The sequence below is a fragment of the Bubalus bubalis genome, chromosome 6 (genome assembly GCF_019923935.1).
Source record: "Bubalus bubalis isolate 160015118507 breed Murrah chromosome 6, NDDB_SH_1, whole genome shotgun sequence".
Lineage (NCBI taxonomy): Eukaryota > Metazoa > Chordata > Mammalia > Artiodactyla > Bovidae > Bubalus > Bubalus bubalis.
The window spans coordinates 80505376-80527149 of record NC_059162.1 but is presented as its reverse complement, the minus strand read 5'-3'; the positions used below and the strand labels follow the sequence as shown (position 1 = coordinate 80527149).

At 41.8% G+C, this 21774-nt stretch overlaps 1 protein-coding gene across 4 annotated transcripts in view; it reads left to right on the top strand.

Annotated features, from left to right (window-relative positions):
• Nucleotides 1-21774, top strand: part of CACHD1 (cache domain containing 1) — a 236091-nt gene that overhangs the window by 164806 nt on the left and 49511 nt on the right. For all 4 annotated transcript variants that reach the window (XM_025288542.3, XM_006059916.4, XR_006551869.2 and 1 more), the window contains exons 5-8: nt 7601-7727; nt 10451-10595; nt 11891-12107; nt 18068-18217. In XM_025288542.3, the coding sequence (XP_025144327.1) occupies nt 7601-7727; nt 10451-10595; nt 11891-12107; nt 18068-18217 (639 nt within the window). The remainder of the gene's footprint in view (nt 1-7600; nt 7728-10450; nt 10596-11890; nt 12108-18067; nt 18218-21774) is intronic.

Genomic DNA, 21774 nt, shown 5'->3' with positions numbered 1-21774 from the left:
CACCAACTCAATGGACATGAGTTTGAGCAAACTCTGGGAGATAGTGAAGGCCAGAGAAGCCTGGTGTGCTGCAGTCCATGGGGCCACAAACAGCTGGACACAACTGAACAGCAACAAATTTATTTGGCTCCACCCGGTCTTAGTTGTGGCATGTGGGTTCTAGTCCCCTGACCAGGGATCAACTCTGGGGCCCCTGCATTGGAAGCATGGAGTTTAGCCAGTGAACCAGCAGGGAAATCCTGATAATACTTTTAGAGCGGCTTGAAAATATGTATATGTTGAAGACGGAGTCTAGGAAGCAACTGAAGTTAAGGAAACAGATAAGACAATGGCGTTTCCCATCCTGGTTGAGTGTCCCAAACCTGGCTGATCATCAGGGGCACCTTAAGTGCTTTGTCAGAAATACCTATTTGTTGGCCCCTCAACCCAGACCTAGTGAATCAGAATGTTGGCTTGGTAAAGCTTGGGAATCTGAGGCTTCAGGAGCTGATTGTAATGATCAGCCTGACTTGAGAACTCCATCTCCGTTAATTTTCTCTTATTCCTTCCATGAGTGTTTGGAGATGACCTTGATCTTTGAGTCCACTGGGAATGGTCTACTGGAGACGAAGGTAGACAGAGCAGTGTATCCTGTGCTGATTTTGGATTGGCCCAGAAATTTGTTCTAGATTATCTAAGCCCATGACCAGGCTGTCTCAACTGAATCAAGGACAGAATGGACTGGTTATTTTACATTATGTAATTAACTTAGAGTGGACATGATGAACTGTGAGCTTGGAAAAGAGTCAGAGACTTGTGGATGTCCTCTCCTTAGTATTAAACTGAAGTAAACACAGTGAGATAGCTGGGTCAGCTGCCATTAATCTAACTGTGGCAATGGGCTTTAGCTGACATGATCAGTGTGCTGGGAGAATGAGAGGACTACATGGATCCCATTCCAGGCTCAAGGCTTAAGTCACTCCTCACTTGGAGCCAAAATATTCTTAGCTCTAAAATGGGAATAACAGTATCTCTTTGGTGAAACTCCGTAAGTTTGGCTTTTACTGGCTATTATATACTTGGAAAAATTAACCTCGATATGCCTTGGTTTCCTGAATAATAAAATCTACCTCATAGGGTTGTTCTAAGAATTAACTAAGATAACATAGCTAATAGTGCCCGTGCATGCTCAATGCTGAATCATGTCCGACTCTTTGCAACCCCATGGACTGTAACCTGTCAGGCTCCTCTGTCCATGGAATTTTCCAGACAAGAATACTGGAATGGGTTGTCATTTCCTACTGTAGGGAATCTTCCCAACCCAGGGGTCATACCTGCATCTCTCTGCATTGGCAGGTGAATTCTTTACCACTAGAACCACCTGGGAAGCCTCAAAAGTGCCTGGTATGTGGTCACTTGATATGCTTACCCCCTCTGGAATAGGATAAACAGTGTCTGGGGGTCTGTGAAATATGGCCCCTCCTGAATACATGGTAAATTGATACTCAGGATGCAAGCAAGGACTAGGAATTGGAAAGGTGCAATAAGGTATAATGCCAGAAATTTTGTTTGCAGTCCTCGGGATGTTAATTTATTTGATTCCCCTCCCAAAGGATTGCTATTGCATGGAGTATTACTGAGAGGTACTATGTAATTTCTGGTCTGTTGGGAAAGTATGTGTGTTTTTGTGTGTCTGCAACTCTGTGTATTTAGGACAGCTCTTGTGTTTTACGTTTGGCAAGCTGTGGGAGGTAGACAGCTCTGGGTGCTTTGCTGAGCAGTATTCGGCTGCACATCAGAAAGTCCAGAGTTCCTCCAAGTGGGAGCAAAAGTTTTCTATTACAGAGCATTTTCCTTTTGTCCATACCTCTGCTGAATAACCCTGTTAAGAAAACAGAAGTCACCGCCCAGCTACACACAGTTTGTAATCCATTTCTTTCTCATTGACATGGTGGACTAAGCGTTAAACAAAACACCCAGGTAAGGAGCCTGGGGACGTGGTTGGATTTGTTTTGACTGGAGAGGCCAATGACGTCAGAACCGATCAGATGTAGAGGATGAAATTGGAAAGAAAATATTTGGGGACTGTGGACTCTGGGGCCCATATGTTAGAATTACCCACAGATAGTTCAGTACACTGTATGCAGGTGGATGTTGAGACCCAGTAGAGGGGAAATAAAGAGTACCTGCAGAGAGAAGAGGCACAGTTTTTCAGCCATTTATCTGATGACAATTTGCCAAAGGTAAAATAAGCCAATGAGTATGGCAAAATTCTTCGTGTTCACTTATAGTTGGCATAGGACATGTAAGAAAGAAATAGTCAATTGCTGAAGCGGATGGAGCCTTTATTCTTGGTCCTCTTACCATTTTTCTCTGGGCTTCTAAAGGGTCTTTAGGAACACCTCTTTCAAATCTATTACTTTGCTAATGCAGATTGTGAAATCTTATGGGGACAGAAGTGAAGAGCCTTTGGCAAGGTCTTCATTGCCCAACAGATACTGACCCCTAGTGCTTCCCCAAAACTGGGCTTGTGCCAGGCTCTGGGGATGTGAATACCTGGCCCCTGCCCTTCTGGGACTGACAGCTCCTCTGTGTCAGACGTGTGGCACTAATAGTGACAGAAACAAATACTGCGTGTGCTCTGAGGGAGAACGATTATGCAGGGTAGTCAGCAAAGGTCACTCTGAGAAGGTGGTGATTCCAGTGCAAAAAAATGGGCATATGTGCAACAGTAAAAGAAATAGCTCTAGATATCCAATGGGTTGAAAGGGGAAAAGGTGAGGCTGGGGAGGAGGAAAAGACTGATGGGGTTTGGATTTAATACTAGGCATAGTTAAGTGGAAACCCTTTGAACAGTTTTAAGGAAGTCAATGGTGGGATTTGATTTCCATTTTAGAAAGATGCCTTTGGATGTTGGATAAAAAGTTGGGACTTAAAACCATGGCTTCTTATTCCCAGTCCTTCTGATTTATCAAGATCTCCCTTTTAGGTCCTAAGAGCCAGCCTGAATTAAGTAGAAAGTGCAAAATAGCACTGGGCCTGTGTCCAAATGGCTTTCTTGTGCCTGTGAGAAATTTGACAGTGAAACAAAAAGACATTTCAAGCTCACATCTCTAACCTGTTAAGCATCTGCAAAATAATTAACAGGTCTCAGCTCTATAGTTTTTCTGTCAAATAAAAACTCCCTTTATTATCTAAAATATGCCATTTATTGCTGGATGTCCCGCACAGGCCTCAGCGCTGCAGTTCCTGTTGATTCTCCCCTCTAAGCTGTAGCTCGTGTCTGTGCCATTTTCCAGGTAAACCAGCCTATGGGATCGATGGAGAAGCCTACGACATTAGACTCCCAGTGGGTGTCTGCCAGTTTTAGCAGCTCAGCACTTTGTTTTCTCTCAGAAGTTTAAGTGCTCACTTTAGACTTATACCTTACTTCAATTTTGAAATCATTCCTTTCTGGCAAGTGTCTCCTTAATTGTATTTACTTATACTGTATACTTATAAACTGATGCAGCTGATTATTCTGAGAACCGTCAACCTGTTTATACATTTATTCTGCCTCTCAAGAAGTACTCAGTATGCTTTTTATCTGCTGATTGCTAATTCATTTAGCAGTTATCTATTGACATGTAGAACTGTAGTGTCCTGGAAAGAGTAAAGACTTTGGAGGCAGACATCTAGGTTAAATCATGACTTAGGGCTTTGAGCAAGTTCGTTCTTCATCTTTAAAATAGTATAATAGCATAATAGTCATTATAAAACATCAAATGATATATAAAACTAGTTTGTATGATGCTAAATAAGTTTTCACTATTAAATCAGTTTTATTGAAGTATAATTGACATCTAATAAACTTCATCTGTATAGCATACACAATTGATATGTTTTGATATATTTAGTCCCATGAAGTCATCCCGTATCATTCCATAAAAGATACTTGCTTTTTGGAAGAAAAGCTATGACAAACCTAGACAGCATATTAAAAAGAAAAGACATTACTTTGCCAACAAATGTCCATATAGTCAAAGCTATGGTTTTTCCAGTAGTCATGTATGGATGTGACAGTTGGACCATAAAGGAGGCTGAGCACTGAAGAACTGATGCTTTTAAACGGTGTTGGAGAAGACTCCTGAGAGTCTTCTTTCAGACTGCAAGGAGATCCAACCAGTCCATCCTAATGGAAATCAGTCCTTCCAAATATTCATTGGAAGGACTGATGCTGAAATTGAAACTCCAATACCTTGGCCACCTGATGCAAAGAACTGACTCATTTGAAAAGACCCTGATGCTGGGAAAGATTGAAAGCAGGAGGAGAAGGGAATAACAGAGGATGAGATGGTTGGATGATGTCATTGACTCAATGGACATGAGTTTGAGCAAGCTCCAGGAGATGGTGAAGGACAGGGGAGTCTGGCTGCAGTCTATGGGGTCACAGAGAGTTGGATACAACTGAGCAATGGAACAACAAAAATGAAATCATCAGACAAGCAAGCCTCTTCTCTCTCCATTTACCTATTTTTGTACCAGTTGTGTTGGCAGTGGTGTTGGGAGAAGGGAGTGTTTATCATTTTTAAACATATTTAGAATTAACATTGGTCTCTGTTGATTTAGTCACAGTATTTATGTGTAACTGGATTTGGCATTAGAAGAAAGTAAGATTTTAAAATGTATTAAACAAAAGTATCAAAATGTTTAAGAAACATTAATAGTACTTCCACGCAGATCTTCCTAGCCTGTATGCTGCAGACATCACGTAGAGTGAATGCCTTGATGGGCAAAGAACTGGGGATCTGTGCTTCAGGGGTACAGAGATTGCCCAGATATAGATCTCACCCTCAAGGATCTTTGAATCTAGGGATGGAGTATTGGAAAGTTAACTGTAAGGACAATAATTCTAACTAGAAGGTGTTGTTGTTTAATTGCTAAGTTGTGTCTGACATTTTTTGCAACCCACTGGACTGTAGCCTGCCAGGCTCCTTTTTCCGTGGGATTTCCCCAGCAAGAATACTGGCGTGGGTTGCCATTTCTTTCCTCCAGGCCATCTTCCCAACCCAGAGATCGAACCTGGGTCTCCTGCAGGAGGCTTGGCAGGAGGCTTCTTTATCACTGAGCCATCATGGAAGCCCCTTCACTGGAAGGTGGGAAGAGGTAAAATGCAGAAGGATGTCAGAGAGTGCAATGACTCTGTCTTGGGTTCAAGCTGCAGTGAGGAAAAACCATTCATTGCCTTCTTCACATGTGTGTGTCCAAGATTGGTGTGCAGAGCAGCTCAGACAGATACAGACCCTGCCCACTGATAACTTCAAGCCTTGCACTGTGCATCGTGGGCTGACAGGTTGGGTGCCTGCCCAGCTTTCCTTCCTGGATGGCTTCCAGCATTTCTGAGGACTGAGTGAGTGTGCAGGACCCCAACTCAAGTTATCTAGTGATCAGAATGCCTAACTGACTCCTGTGAATGGGGAAGCCCCCTCTGGAGTCCTAGCATGGATAATACGGCTGTCACCCACTTCTAGGTCAGGAGGGGCCTGCATGGGGTGCACACAATGATAGATTGATTGCTTCAGGGCCCCAGGTTCCTCATTGCCATAATAACCATCATCTTCTGCTGCTAGTGCTAAGTAACAGATGAGATTTAATCAGATACCAAAGGAATTCTCAGCAGGCGAGTTTGAGGAATCTTGCCTGACACTTAGGCTCTAGTGCTGGAATGGAACCAGAATGATCTTCTGTGGTGAGACTAAATGTATCATGCACTGTGTGAATTCGGATTTATTTTTAAAACATTCTTGCGCTCATTGGCTCTCCTTTAAATAGTCTGACTGTAGGCTGTTTATTGTTACAGATGTTACTTTTACATGAGGTCCCCGAGCTCTCCTTTACTTCCAAAGACAGCGTTTGCCTTTTCACTGCCAGTTGACAGGGCTGCATGGAGAAGAGAACTAATGTGAGGTCAAGGTTAAGGCTCAGACTCCCAGGAGATGAGACAGAGAAAAACCCTCATCCCTATTTATGCATGCTCATATCAGCATCGGTCTCCAGAGAGACGGTGGTCGTCTGGGTCCTGTGATGACCTTAATAAGGTCTCCTGGCAGAGTGCAGAGAGGGGACAGGTGTCGTGGCCGTGTACTGGCTGACTCCCTTCTGGTCTGTTCTGAGACCTTACGCAAGTCAGCAAGCCTCGCTCCGCCCACCTCCTCATCTGTAGCTTGGGTATGGACTGTGCACTCCTGGGGTATGTGTGAGGCTGCGGCGCACTGTAGCTCCTTGATGTGTGCCGGGCAGGGCAACGGCTAAATACGCTCAAAGGCTTCCCCATTGTGCATTTCACATGATGCAGTTGGAGGACCACTGTCCAAATCCAGCTTGCCACTGATGTTTGCAAATACGCTTTTAGGGAACACATCCACCCATACAGTCTTTCACGGATTGTCTGTGGTTGCTTTCACATCATAAGGTTGTGTTGGATAGTTGGAACAGGGACCATAGGGTGTGCAAAGCCACAGTTGCTGATCTCTTGGCCTTTTACATAAGTTTGCTGACCCCTGAGCCAGACTACAGGATGGCTGTGTGGCATTCAGAGCTTTGTCTATACATGTTTTGCCAAATAGACCTCATGCTTTCTTTTTTTGCTCCATTTGCCTCTATCTAATTCTTCTGATTCATTGCTTGTTACAGAAGGGCTGGTTTCTGCTCATCCTGTATATCTTGCAGCATGTAAAGCAGTACCCTACACACAGTACTATGGGATACATGAATGAGGTGGTATGGAGCAGAGTGAAAGAATGTAAGAGAAGAGAGAAAGATTTCTTGGAGGTTTGGGGAAGGATTGCACACAGTAAGGTGGCTGCCATTCCAGCTGCAGAACAGGCGCGGGGGATGCTGTACACTTACGAAGGGAGTCATTACCACGTGATGGGCAGAACATGGGAGCCAGGACACCCAGACTTGAATCCCAGGTCAGCCAGTTCCTGATGAGGCCTCAGACAAGTTGCTTAAGCTCCATAAGCCTATTTCTTCAACTCCAAAGTAGGGAATGATAAAACCCTCTTCATCCTGGAGTTGTTTTATGGATCAAATGAGATATTGTGAGGGAGTATCTATTGTAGTGTTGGCACATTGGAATCATGCCTTAAGCTATTCCTGAATGATTATGGTTCTGGCTTTTTAGGTACCATCCATGCTGTTTCCCTCATTATGAAGCAAACAAGGTCAGCACACAGGTCTGGACTCTGGAGATTAGACTATTAGTATTACTGTCTTCCACCGTTAGAGAACATACCCCCAAGCCAGCAAATATACACTGACCCAACAGGGACTAGCCCAGTGAGGATGAGATTAATGCAAATGAGTCGCTCATGCTGGAAAAATAATCCAGGACATTAAGTGTCACTATACAATATTAAGAATAATTGCTTCACTTGACTGAAGCATTCATTACATTTTCCATTCATGGGGGTGTTTTTTTAAGGGACAGAAAGCAAATGTTTAGTAGAAAATTTACAACCTTAAATCTAGTGGGATTTATCCATACTACAAACCATTTATGCAAAACAGATGCCTGAGGCACAGTGCCTCGTGCACCTGTGGATTTGGTGGTTATATTTCTTTTTCCCCACTCCTCCAGTTCTTGCAGACAACCTGAAATCCAACCCTGGGATTAAGTGGCAGTATTTCAGTTCGGAAGAAGGAATTTTCACTGTTTTCCCAGCACACAAGTTCCGGTGTAAGGGCAGCTATGAGCATCGCAGTAGGTACGTTGACTTGTTTGCCAAAGTTTTAATTACTGCTTAAGAGTAATCTGTATAAAATATAGACTCCTCATTCATCCACACAGCTCTGCCTCCAAACTGTGGTTTTAGAAACTTATCCTGAAATGATTTCACTATTTAACATAGGTGGGTGTGGAAATGCTCAGGAAGGCAAATGATGAAGCCCAGGGCATTTTCAGAAGTATCTAACAAGCCAAGTAAAACAAGGTATTTACTAAGGAATAAAAATAGTGAAGCACTTTAAACTGTTTTGCCCTTCAGACACCTTTGTTGAGAGACAAGTGTAAGAGACAAGTGAGAGACAAAGGTAATACTTTCTCTAAAGACCAGCGCTAGAAGACTTCACAGCGTATCTCAGAGTAGAGCTTGTGATTCACAATTTTCCTCTCTATGATAATGTGCTTGGCCATCCTTTTGATGTTGACATGTCTGCTACTAGAAGTCTGAAGGTTGTCCAGAAAACACTGGATTGAGGATCGTTAACATGCCATTTTTCTCAGGAAATATCTTGAAATGTTACTGCTTAGCCAGAAGGGCGGTAATGGTGAGATAATTTGTATGACAAGACTCATCAATTTACAGAACCCCTTAGGCAAAGATCCTTTCCTTCCGAATCTTCACAGTTTCTCTTTTGCAGTGTTAGATGTTTGGTGCTAGAACTTTTACTTTTTTTTGAGTGTAAATTAACTGCCATCTTTATTTTTATTCTTTCCATCTTTATTTTAAATTATATCTATTTGCTAAACTTACTGTGATAATCACTTTGTGATGCATGTAAGTCAAACCAGTGTGCTTCTGTATACCTTAAATGTACACAGTGCTGTGTGTCAATTACATCTCAATATTAGAAGCAAAAAGTAAATTATACCTAAAATTGTCCCCAGGGAAAATACTCCCTCTGTGCTTCTCCTAGAAGGACATTTGTATCATTTGTATAGTTTCTTCCGTTCCTTCCCTAGACAGCATGATGAAGAATTGAGCATCTTGGAGACTGTACCAGAGTCCATGACCTTGGATTCTAGGCCGGCTCATCTCTCAGGAGAGCCCAAAGACACTTTGAACCATCCAATTCTCATTTACTTCTAAGAAGATAGGTTAGATGGCATTCTGCTTTAGCACCTTGTCACAAATTAACATTCACCTTCACTCAGAAGGTTTCACAAATCTCTCCCCCTAAATAGGCATTAATCAGTCCTGAAGCCTCTGTTCCCTTGGCTAAGTAACCTGAGTTTCTCTCCTCATAGATTGCTGTACCCATCTCTTTACCTGTCCTCTGAGGCTTTTGCAGAGTGTGGAGTGGGTTTGCAGCGCATTCCAGAAAGGAACCAATCTCACTGTGAGGACCTCCTCCCAGATTGTACATATAATGCTGCTATTTATGTCTCCCATTAAAGCAGTTTTTAACAATTTACTGTGACAGCATGCAGACATATTCTGCTTTTTGTTTATGTGAGTTGAATTGGAAAAGAGGAGGTATGTCATTTTTTTAAAAAAAAGAATCTGCTCCCCTAGCTTGGAGGACCTAAAAGTTCAGTATTTGACATGGTTGTCAATGGTGGGATAGACAGATTTCCTTATTTTCTGCTGTTTTCTTCGTTTCTGCAGCCACCAATTTTGGATTCTCTTTATTCTATTTCCTTACTTGGCTGAATGGTATTCACTAGTGAAAATATAGTAGAACTCAGTATTAATGTAGGACTTTTGGCTTGAGAACAATTAGTGTAAACTTGGCCCGATTTTGAGTTTTTTGGTGCTTTGCCTGTATTTCTTAATTTGTGCCCAGGCTTTTGTGACTCAACTGGCATCTAACATTTCATGGAAAAATCGAGTGTTTTAAGGGTGTCCATAAAGGAGAGAACTCTCTTGAGGCTGATTTGCTCTCTTAAGCTCCCTCTAATTTGTTCCAGCTTTAAAACTGTGAATAGAGACCTCATTAAACCTCTTCTCACAAACCTGCCTGCACTGCACACTCACAGAAGGCCGCTTTGATGGGAGGTTTTTCTCCTTTGGAGTTCCCCTATCCACCCCCACCCGCTCTTCTTAATGTTGGCAAACAAAAACCTGGCAAGAAGAGTGGCTATCACAGGCTTGGACAAATCTGATGGCACGGTTTTAGATCTCTGATAAGGGGCCTTTTGGTGGCTGACCTGTGTAAACGGCTACAGTACAGAAAGGAAAGGGCCCTCCTAGCAGTGGCTTTTGTCTGGAGAGAGAGAAACCAAACCTGCTATTCAGAGCTGCTCAGCATGCTCACAAATGATAGGCCTCCTCAGTTTTAGCCAAGCCCCACTCAAACTCTGCAGAGGACCCAGCACTGAAAAACAGTGGACTTTTTTCTCCCTGCTCGTATGTCTCTGCTGCCTGTTGGGCCACTCGGTCCATTTCCTGGGAGGGTGGACTTGCACACAGGCTGAAAAAGCCAGTCTTCCAAAGGCTTTGCTTCTTAAAATCTTCTTCGAGTTGCTCTAGTCTTTGGAAGACAAAAGTCACCAGTCCCTGTTGTGCAGACACCCATGATAGTCTCGAGATATTTTCAATGTGCCAGGATAATTTTCTCATTCCATGCTGGTCTCTCCGCCCTTGTGCCAGCCCCCCTGAAACACAGAGGCCAGCACGCCTGCCCGTCTGTAGCACTCGCAGCTGTGTTAGGTCCAAGCCTTTCTCCTAAACCAGGAGTGACCCCTGAGAGCTTCTTGCCCTTCTAGACCTATCTACGTGTCTACCGTCCGGCCGCAGTCAAAGCACGTAGTGGTGATCCTGGACCACGGGGCCTCGGTCACAGACACGCAGCTTCAGATCGCCAAGGATGCTGCTCAAGTCATCCTCAGCGCCATCGATGAACACGACAAGGTATCGATGACCCCAGTGACTCCCTCTACCCTTCCCACTAGCATTGGGTCTTTCTTGAATACCCCTTTAAAAACACTTTATGTTTTATGGTATGTATTTTTCAATCCACCTCTAGAAATGACTTTGAGAAAACAGAGTGGTTTACTTTTTATTCTTGTATCTGAGGAAGTAGCTGCTGATACTAGTTCCAGATCTCTTTTTAAAACCACTCCCACCAAACTGGGCTTCCCTGATAGCTCAGTTGATAAAGAATCCACCTGCAATGCCGGAGACCCTAGTTTGATTCCTGGGTTGGGAAGATCTGCTGGAGAAGGGATAGGCTACCCACTCCTGTATTCTGGCCTGGAGAATTCCATGGACAGTATAGTCCATGGGGTCCCAGAGTCAGACATGACTAAGCAACTTTCACTTTCAGTTCAGTTCCACCAAACTGAGTCTTGCACTTCCTTAATGGCTTCTGTTAAGACTGCTAATTAGCTATAACTTTCACACTGCTATTTATACTAAGGAGGAACAGGGTGAAGGCTTGGACACTAGTTGGTGGCCAGACTTTGTCTCAAGATTGATAGGCGGGGAGGGATAAAAGAAGGCTGCTAGAGGTTTATTAATCTTTAGGACACCTTCAGGATAGGTGTGTTCCCAGCTAATGATAATCTGTTGCCTGTAGACATTTGACTTCTCCATCTCCTAAGGTTTTGCTCACTAATCTAATTGTTTAAAACACACACCCAGGACTTACATGGCAGTCCAGTGGTTACAACTTTACCTTCCAATGCAGGGGGTGCAGCTTCAATCTCTGGCTGGGGAGCCAAGATTCCACATGCCTCAGGGCCCCCCCAAAAAACATAACAGAAGCATTATTGTAAAAAATTATTGAATTACAATTTAAAAATCGTCCACATTAAAAAAAAAATTTAAACACACACACACGTACCTTTTACTGTTACCCTCACCCCACTTCCAGTTGGAAAATGATGATCGTTAGTACTGGTCAAGATTTTTCTGTGTGTCAAATATTGTTTTTAATGTTCTAGACGAACACCATACTCCTGACTTCATCTTGGAACAAAAACAAAACTCTAGGGTCTGAGTCTCTGTCCCTTACCAATCTTTAACTGTTCTTCAAATACGATAGATTGATGCCTCTGGGCTTTTATTTAAACTCTTCAAAACTGTCCTGTAGGACAGTTGTGGGCTTGTGGGCTCTTGTGGGCTCTTCTGAAATGTAAAACACTTTTCCTTGGCAGAATAACAAGTTTTTGTTTGCCTGTGCGTGTGTGTGTTTTCCCCTCCAGATTTCCGTGTTGACGGTGGCAGACACCGTCAGGACGTGCTCCCTTGACGAGTGCTATAAGACGTTCCTGTCTCCAGCCACCAGTGAGACAAAAAGGAAGATGTCCACCTTCGTCAGCAGCATCAAGTCCTTGGACAGCCCCACCCAGCACGCGGTGGGATTTCAAAAGGCATTTCAGCTGATTCGAAGCACAAACAATAGCACCAAATTCCAAGCAAGTAAGTGCCTTTCTCTTACTGCGTGGAACTCATAAACTAGATAAATAATGGCGATGGAAATAGATTGTTAACTGATCACACAACTATGTCCAGAGGGGTTTTTTCCTAAACTGACGGGATAACAATTTCTTGTGTTGTCATATTATCATCTAATAGTAGGAACTTACTAGATTTTCTCATCTTTTCCAATCAAAGGTACTCTGCATGATTTCTTTACTCCCTGAGCCTCTTCTTGCTGCCCTTTTATTAGGAACATGTCCTTGTTTATTTCCCCGGAGAACATCCACATCCTTTTTAATGCTAATTGTCCACCCCGCCTAGTCACTGACTTACAGTGACAGACTGCTTGTGCGCATGTGTGCAGAAACAGGGCAGCCTGAATTCTTGCCTTGATCCTTCCTTCCTCTAACCAACTGTCATTTAGATGAGCACAGCCCTTCAAATGTACAAAGGCACTCTAATTTAATTTTCATGTATTAAAGAAAATTTGGAATTAGGATGCAGGCTAAAGGAAAGGAAAGGATATTTGAAATAAGACCCATGCTTTGAAACTACTGAAAGGAATCTATGTTATTTTCTCTTTTATATTTGATAATCTGTTTGTTGTTTTTTTTGTTTGTTTGTTTTTTAATGAATGTACCCTATTGAGATAAATTTAATGAATATATTTTCAAGCCCTTCAATGTGTCTGCATTAAAACTAAGACAGCATTGATAAATGCCCAGCATAGTGCCGGCACATGATGGGCCCCTGAAGGAAGCTACAGTAATTATTACAAGTAATGATGGTAGATGGTGTCTCATGTTTATGTTTCTCTATATTGTTATCTCACAGCTTCCATGGGACAGGAGTCCATCCATTGCTTCTCTGTTTAGGATTATACAAGGCTGCAGTCTAGGTATCAGCCAGGTCTGTGGTTGCATCTGAGTCCTCTCCTCTTCCAAGCTCAACCATTGGCAGAATTTATTTCCTTCCAATTGTAAAACTCATGTCTACTTGCTTCTTCAAGGTCAGGAGGAGGGCATCTTTCCTTCTAGCTGCTGATGTCAGGGAAGGCTTGGACCCTCTTTTAAAGGTTTTGTCTGATCTTATCAGGCTCACTCTTCTGATTTAAATAAACTACTCTCCCTCATGGTTAACTTATTAACGCCTTAACTACATCTGCAGAATCCCTCCATCTTTGCCATATATGTAGCACGATCACAGGAATAATATCCCATCACCTTTGCCATATTCTGTTGGTCAGAAGCAAATTACTGGTCATACTCATACTCAAGAGGAGGGGATCATAAAACAGCGTGGGTCTTTAGGGTCATCTTAGAATTTTGCCTACTAACCTTGGCAAGCACCAGCTATCCATAACCAATATTATAAGATGCCTGAGTGCAAAGTTGACCCTAGTTCAATGAAGCCGAAGGATAAGGTTGGCCTCTTGAGCAGTCAAGACAGATTGGCTAGTTGGCCAATGCCATTCATCTGTGGGTGCCCTTTACCAGCTGTCATCTGCCTGTCAGCATTCCTCATCAGACGTGCTCTTTTCACTTGATTGTTCAGTTCTCAAACCATCTTTAGAAATGAAATCCAATTTTGGTGATGACACTGTTTAAGTAATAGAGAGAAATGTTAGACTGGCAGCAGCCAGGCAGTGAGGTGTCAAGGGAGCTTGAGGTAAGGTTTGGGGCTTGTTTGGGGAGTGCAGACAGCTAGAGAGAGTATCCTTGATCAAGAAGGCAGCTGCTCTTCTGTTCAGCCTTGCAGGAGCGCCTGTCCAGTGTTGCCAGATCTTCTGCTTTAAGAGAAGCCAGAAATCTGGATTTTTATGTGAAACCCCTTGATTTTCAAATGTTGTCATTTGTTCCAGCTTTAAAACTGTGAATAGAGACTTCATTAAACCTCTTCTTATAAACCTTCCTGCACTGTATGTTAGCAGAAAGCTGCTTTGGCAGGAAACATTTCTCCTTTGGGTTTTGGGGGATTTTCCTAATGTTGGCGAGCAAAAACATGGCAAGAAGAGTCACTGATTAGGACACATTTTGATGGTACTATTTTTTAAATGTGAAAAGGGTCTTTTTCTAGGCCAAGTAAGATGTTTCTAAAGTTTATCTCACAGGCTTCCATTTTACAGTGTGTACTGGTAGTTCAAAGAAAGAAAAACCCAGATTAGGTTGCATAATGAAACACATAGGAATTAGTATTGCCTGGTTTATTAAGGAGAGGTTTGAGGTACTTTCAAGCAATGTTACATAGTAGTTAAGCATATGGATTTTTATTTTCAATCAATGTGTGCTCAAATTCCTCCTCTGAAATTTTTTGAAACTTGTGTAAATTACTTGATTTCTCCAGGTCTGGTTTCCTCCATCTGCAAACTGAGGGTGATAATAAGATCCAGGATCTCATCATAAACATTAAGTACATATTAGCTGTGATTATAATGATATTCAGTTTCCTTTAAGACTTATTGCTCTGGCTAAAGGAGTGCAGATACTCTAGACATCCCAATTTGACCCCTAGCCCAGAGACACTCAAGGACCATTAGTCACCTTGGCTATAGCATAGTAAGGAGTCTACATATTCCTCTTATGAATTTATACTGTACATCATAACTTGTATTCACTCCACAGGCAAGTATTTATTTACTCTACTGTATACCTGGCACTTTTTGAAGACCATTTGGTAGGATTTTCTCAATGAGTAAGACCTACCTTATAAGGTTATTGGAAGGATTAGTCTGCGCATGAAAACCAAGTATCTGCCCCATGTTGATAGCCATATGAACAAGAGCCACATGGCCAAGTCATGGTGGCTTTGTGCTAATCTGCTTTGTACTAATAAGAAAAACTAAAACTTTTATTCAGTGCTGGCTCTTTTTCAGTCCTGTGGTGGATCTGTAACAGATACCATCAACACATTTGGATTTTTTTTCCTAGGTTTGTTTTGGGGATAACCGGTTGAGGGGTCATTTTGTAGCAGAAGGAATATGACAGTTAGGAGTTGGGATCTAATGGCATGGGCAAAGTCCAAATTTGGGTTGTTCTTCACACTTTGACATTGATCCCAAGGAATGCTGGTGGCTTTCACAGGGACTTGTCACATGGAGATGGTTACATTTTCTTCCAGGTACACGCTATATCTTTGCTCTGCCCCAATTGTCTCATCCCTAATATTACTAATCACAAGGCTTAATGTTCCCATGAGTGATTCGAGTGGGGATATCCTAGTAAGTAGAAAAATAAATCAGAGCAAATTTGGCAGATCTGATATGTAAAAATAGAAAAATAACTCAGTTTTGCCTAAGAATGGGGCAGGAACAGAGTCAGGGGCTGGGCAGAGACAGAGAGAATGCTTGCAGAACATGTATCTTATTGTTGGGATGGAAAGAAAATAACACTTGGCAGCTAAAGGAGCTGTAGACTGCAGGCCTCTGGCTTTCCAGTCACGGGCCTTTGCCTAAGACCAGCTGTCAGTGACAGTGTGTTTTATCCAGAATCATAAAGCCAAGTAAGAAAACCCAGGGGTTCACTTTAGGTCAGTCTTAAAAGTGTCCAGGAATTTCTCACATGTGTTGGTTTGTCTCATACTTTAGATCATATTTTATTTTATGATATATCTGTATCCCACCTACTAGGGTCAAATAGTATTTTTTTCCCAGTCTGAAACTTAAGTGAGCTGTTTTGCATCCTAAAAAAAAAAAAAAAAAATGTATAGGACTGTGTTTACAACATTGAAAAAAGACTGACATCTAAGTTAAGACCAGGATATTCCCTAATGATTTTACATCAGGTTTCATACCCTAATTTTAAATATGTAATTTAAATTTGCAGCTAATATTTATTAAGAATCGTTCAATCATCAAAATTAGCTTTGAAGCTTGCTTATATATTAAGTCTTAAGTTCAGCTCAGTCACTTAGTCATGTCCAACTCTTTGCAACCCCATGGATTGCAGCATGTCAGGCTTCCCTGTCCATCACAGACTCCTGGAACCTACTCAAACTCATGTCCATTGCATTGGTGATGATGCCATCCAACCATCTCTTCCTCTGTCATCCCCTTCTCCTCCCGCCTTTAATCTTTCCCAGCATCAGGGTCTTTTCCAATGAGTCGGTTCATTGCATCAGGCGGCCAAAGTATTGGAGCTTCGGTTCAGCGTCAGTCCTTCCAATGAATATTCAGGACTGATTTCCTTTAGGAAGGACTGGTTGGATCTCCTTATGGTCCAAGGGACTCTTAAGAATCTTCTTCAACACCACATTTCAAAAGCATCAAGTTGTTATTATTCAATTCTACATAATAAAGAGTCTAAAATGGAAGTTTTCAAATGGAAGAAAATTCAGTCATTGTATTCTCATCACTGTTAGGATAATTTTTTTAATAATCTGTTCTGGATGATAAATTACCCAACACGCAATGGTTAAGACAATAAACATTTATTATCTCAGTGTTTATAGGTAAGGAATCTGGGCACAGCATGGTTGGGTGCCTCTGCCCAAAGGTATCTTATGAGGTTGTGGTCAAACTGGTGGCCAGAGAGGCTGTCATCTCAGAGTTCAACTTGGGAAAGATCTGCTGCTAAGTTCACTCACATGGTTGCTGGAGGATTCAATTCTGAGGGCCTCAGTTCCTTGCCTCTCATAGGCTAGCTCACAACATTCTCTCTGGCTTACCCAAGAGAGAGCACACAGGTGGAAGCCATGGTCTTTCTGTAACCTAATCCATCTCTTGACACCCCATGACCTCTGCTGCATTCTGTCATTAAATCCAGTCTACTCTCAAAGAGAGACCACACAGCCATATGAATATCAGGAAGTGGGATTATTGGGGGACCATCCTGGAGGCTGCCTCCCCCAGTAGCTAGAAAGCAGTCTCAGATGAATGACAACCATAAGAACCTAAAGAAGCAAGCATATAGCATATCAATCATTATTTCTCAATTAAAAGAACATCTGTGTAGGTAATCTTAAAAATAGATACTGAATCAGAGAATCTCAGGTTAAAAAGACAGTATAAAATCCAGCTGGCTTACTGCCCTCCTTCCATTAAAGCTGTCATTCAGCCCTTGCATCTTTAGTGATAGGAAATGTACCGCTTTAATTTTTGAGGAAATCCTCCTGAAAGAAGTTTTCACTATGTGCTACAATGAGTTCTCAGTCATTAGCCCTAGCTGGAGAGTCATTTTACTCTAGAGTCTAGGTGCTTCTTCATGCCAATACAAGGGTTTTCTTTTTTGTTTTGTGTTAAAGTTTCTTTCTTTTACTTTCTATTCACCATCATACTTTTGCTTTCACTCTAAAATTAACCAATTAGCCCTCATAGCAACCCTATGAAGTAAATACGGTCATTATCCTCGTTTTGTTTTAGATAAGGAAATTTTGGCATAGAAAGGTTAGGTAATCTACCCAGATACTACAGGCAACTTGGCTCCTATGTCCACGTTTTTTTCTTCTTTTTTTTCACTGCTTTTCTACACTGATGAATTTCAAAACAGAAATGTTTTTTTGGAACTGCTTAGCATAGAGACAGATAACCTTGCAAATCTCAGTAGTCTCTGGAAGAACCATCATTTTAAAGCCTAGTTCCCCCAAAATATATATTCCTGGTGAAGATCCTGGGTCACTGGGGAAAGAGTAAATCAGGTTCTGAATGCTGTATTTCAGAAGGCAGGAGAGATATCTGTTTGGGATGGCTGAATTACCACGACCATGGATGCTTGGAGGTACTTGCCTTCTTTGATCTAGTAAACTCATTAGGAGCATCTCTTTACCTGACACTGGCTAAATGAGGCCTCGTGGCCCAGTACAGGCCAGCAGAAGCAGGGAGATGAAAGTTCAGCATCAGACAGGCAGGAGTAAGAAGAGTGGGCCCGGCAGGTCCTTGAGGCAGGAAAGTCCAATGGAAGAGAAACTTGAGTTGCTGCCTTTAGCCAGCCTCTGATGTAACATTCAGTTTGTATGCGTTTGTTTAGATACAGACATGGTCATCATTTACCTGTCCGCTGGCATTACATCAAAGGACTCTTCAGAAGAAGATAAAAAGGCAACTCTCCGTGTCATCAATGAAGAAAATAGCTTTCTAAACAACTCTGTGATGATTCTCACCTACGCCCTCATGAATGGTAGGTAGTGTTTCGAGATCCTTTTCTTTCAGATAAAATGTTCTCTCTAAGTGCATGCTGCTTTCAAAAAATAAGAAAGAACCGTCACAGGGTGCTTTGATGAGGTTATAAGGAACAGATTCCTTCCCAAACCCAGCTTTCTCCCCCTTATATGGATACTCAGGGCATGTGTCAGGATGTCGCTGTCTCTTCATCTCTTTGTCCAGTCAGCTCTTCATTTCTAAAACTTCTGAAGTTACATGGTCTTACACAGGCATCTGTGCAGCTCCTTTTTTTTTTTTGGTTTCTCCATATATACTTGGATTTTGATACTGTATGAAGCTTATTAACTTATCTCATTGATTTAAGATCAGGAATCCCAAGTACTAACCTAGATTATTCTGTAAAACCAGGACTGTGAATATTACATTTACCTGCAGAATCACCAACTGTGCCGGTTTCTCCCTATCCCCTTGCGTAGCTGTGTCGTGGCAATGAGATGTGTCTACTTGACAGAGTTCTTGTGAAGACTAACCCCGACGTAGAGTGAGCACCCAGGATGGTGCCAGGCACTTGCTAGGTGCTCATTAAAGTTGATTGTGTGGCTGTTACATCACTCTGAGAGAGAGTTTACTAAACTGGCAAATCTGATAGAATACTCAATAGTTTCCCTTCAGCAATTTAACCATCCTCCAGTCTGACAACAGCCCAATTTTCTAGCTCCCTGCTGTGTCTTGTCCCCTCCACCCCGCAACCCCCATCTATGAATACACAGCTCTTCCTTTTCTTTTTTGGGCCCCTTGCTCTCAGTGTTCAAAGTGGCCCCATTCTCTTGTTCTTGAGAGAACACATCTTGATTTACAGTCCTCCTCACCTGTTGTCTCTTATCTCCCCTCTCCACTTCCAGATTTCTGTGCAGAACCAGCTGGCTTGAGGGGCACTGGTTCTTATATTTTAATGGGATAAGAATTACTTGTAGATTCATCTTTAAATGCAGACTCCCAGGCAGTGTCTACAGATTTGTGATCAGACCCTCCTAGATAAGTAAGTTCCAGGAATCTGTATTTAGGCCAGCATGATTGTTTTCCAGATATTTTGTGGACTGCTCGCACATGGAAAAACACAGGGGCTGACGTCTAGAGGTTTTCAGTTTTGGTCTGCATTTGCTAGCCATGTGGCTTATGGCTAGTTATTTAATCTCTTGGGGGCCTCACTTTGATCGGTCAAATGAAAAGAATAAAATCTCCATAGGGTTGCTCTGATAATAAATATGCAAGATATGGTGTGCTTATGAAGCACACACCATATACAACATAGTGTGCTGAGGTCTTAGAGCTGTTTTATACAACATCTCTTGTCTTCAAGAAGCCCTTGACCCAGTGAGGAAGACAGACAAGGCAAATGAATTAAAGGTAATAGAACAGGTGTAAGGAAACATAAAAGGAAGTGATCATGCCTTTTCCATGTGTCTTGAAGGTCTGCTCAGGCAGATACTGAGCAGTTTTCTTGCATCACCCATCTCTTCACTGGCCCTAGATCTTCCCATGGGAGTATCATATGCACTTGCTGTGCCCCTGATAATTCCACTTTTTGAAACTTCTGGTTACTTCCATAGCCACTCTCATCTTTCCTCTTTCTTCCCATAAGCTAGCCTGACACACCTCTCTGAAAAGTATCTCTGAACATTACTCAAGAGGGTTGACACATACCCTTAATTCTGTCAGCTCAAATAGGGAAGCAGAATCACAGTGAAAATTGTGGTATATCAAATTAATTATCAGAATAAGAACATGAACTATTGATGAGAATGTAAATTGGTACAGCCACTGTAGAAAACAGTATGGAAGTTTCTTTAAAAACTAAAAATAGAGCTACCATATGATCTAGCAATCCCACTCCTAAACTTCCATCGGAGAAAAACAAAAGCTCAAATTGAAAAAAAAAAAATACATGCACCCCAGTGTTCATAGCAGTACTATTAATAATAGCAAAGACATGGGAACAACCTAATTGCCCATCAACAGATGATTGGTTTAAGATGTGCTAAATGTATGCAATGGAATATTACTCAGCCATGGAAAAGAATGAGCCATTGTCATTTATAGCAACATGATGAACCTGGACAATTAAGTCTGAAGTAAGTCAGATAAAGAAAGACAAACATATCGCTTATATGTGGAATCTTAAAAAAATTAAAATAATACAAGTGAATCTATATATGAAACAGATTCACAGACATAGGAGACAAACCTACAGTTACCAAAGGGAAAAGGTGTCAGGGGGGGATATATTAGGAGTATGGGATTAACAAATCCTAGTATACATAAAATAGATAAGTAACAAAGATTTACTGCATAACGCAGGGAACCATATTCAATATCTCGTAATAACCTATATTGAAAAGTAATCTGAAAAAATATATATGTATATAACTGAATCACTTTGCCGTACACCTGAAAACAACACAATACCTCAATTTAAAATAAGAGAATAAGAATGTACACAATTATGGGGGGAAACTGGAAGAGTAAAGATGCAAAGAGGAATTGACAACTCAAAGGTTATTAACCAGCTCTGATCTGGGTGAACAAGTTGAAGTTTGCAAGGATATCTGGAGACTAGGACCACTGCAGACTGTGTAGGAAGTCTGGTGTAGAAGTCTGAGAAGTTGTTGTCCCTTTGTGGCTGCTCTCTCTGTGAATTCTCAGTGAAGCATCTGGAGTGAGCCTGCCCTTGGTTGTGTTGCCCTTGGTGAGTAAGCCAGCAGTTGGGAAAGGGAACTGAACACAAATCGGAAGAGTGGAATGAACTGGAACTCTCAGGTCCCTCTGTGTCTGTCTCTCAACGTCTCTCGCTTCACCTCTCAAGTTACAGCACTTCACTTTTGGCCACGTTTAACCTGGAAGCATAGAAGAAAGGGGATTCTGGGAAATGTAGTTTCCAGCACGACCACATTGTCGATAGAATAATCCAGTCTGCCACCCTACTTACTCTGCTGCCACCCCTGCATAATGCTTCATAATGGAGTGACATAAAATAACCCAATCCTTGGTATCTTGTGCTGTGCTCTTTGTCTGGTAGATATTCCTGTTTGTTACTTTTCTTGTACATTTTGAAAGAGCCATGCAGTACATGACAAAGAAAGGAAATGTTTTTATCGCCTCAAATTGTCTCCTTTTATCATTCACCCCTGTAAGCTTCTCAAGGGTGTAAGATCAGGGATCAATCACATCTTATATGTTGTCTTTTACTCTGAAGTATACCACTCACCTCCCATTTCAATTCTGTGTCAAGCAAAGGCAACGATAATCTGATTCTGATTCTCCTTTAGCATTGTCTGAGTGGAGCAAAATCCAAATTATTTATATACAATGTGTTAAGAAAGAAATTATATCCGTTAGATCCTGCCATGATTTTAGAAATGGACTTTCAAAGCTAGAAGTATATATATTTCCTATTTAAAAATGATAAAGTCACTGAAGGTAGGTGAACCATGAACTTTTAGATTTTTTAATGACTAAACAGTTCAAGAACATGAGGCAGAAATCTTTTTAAAACTCATTGGTAGAATTTCAGTA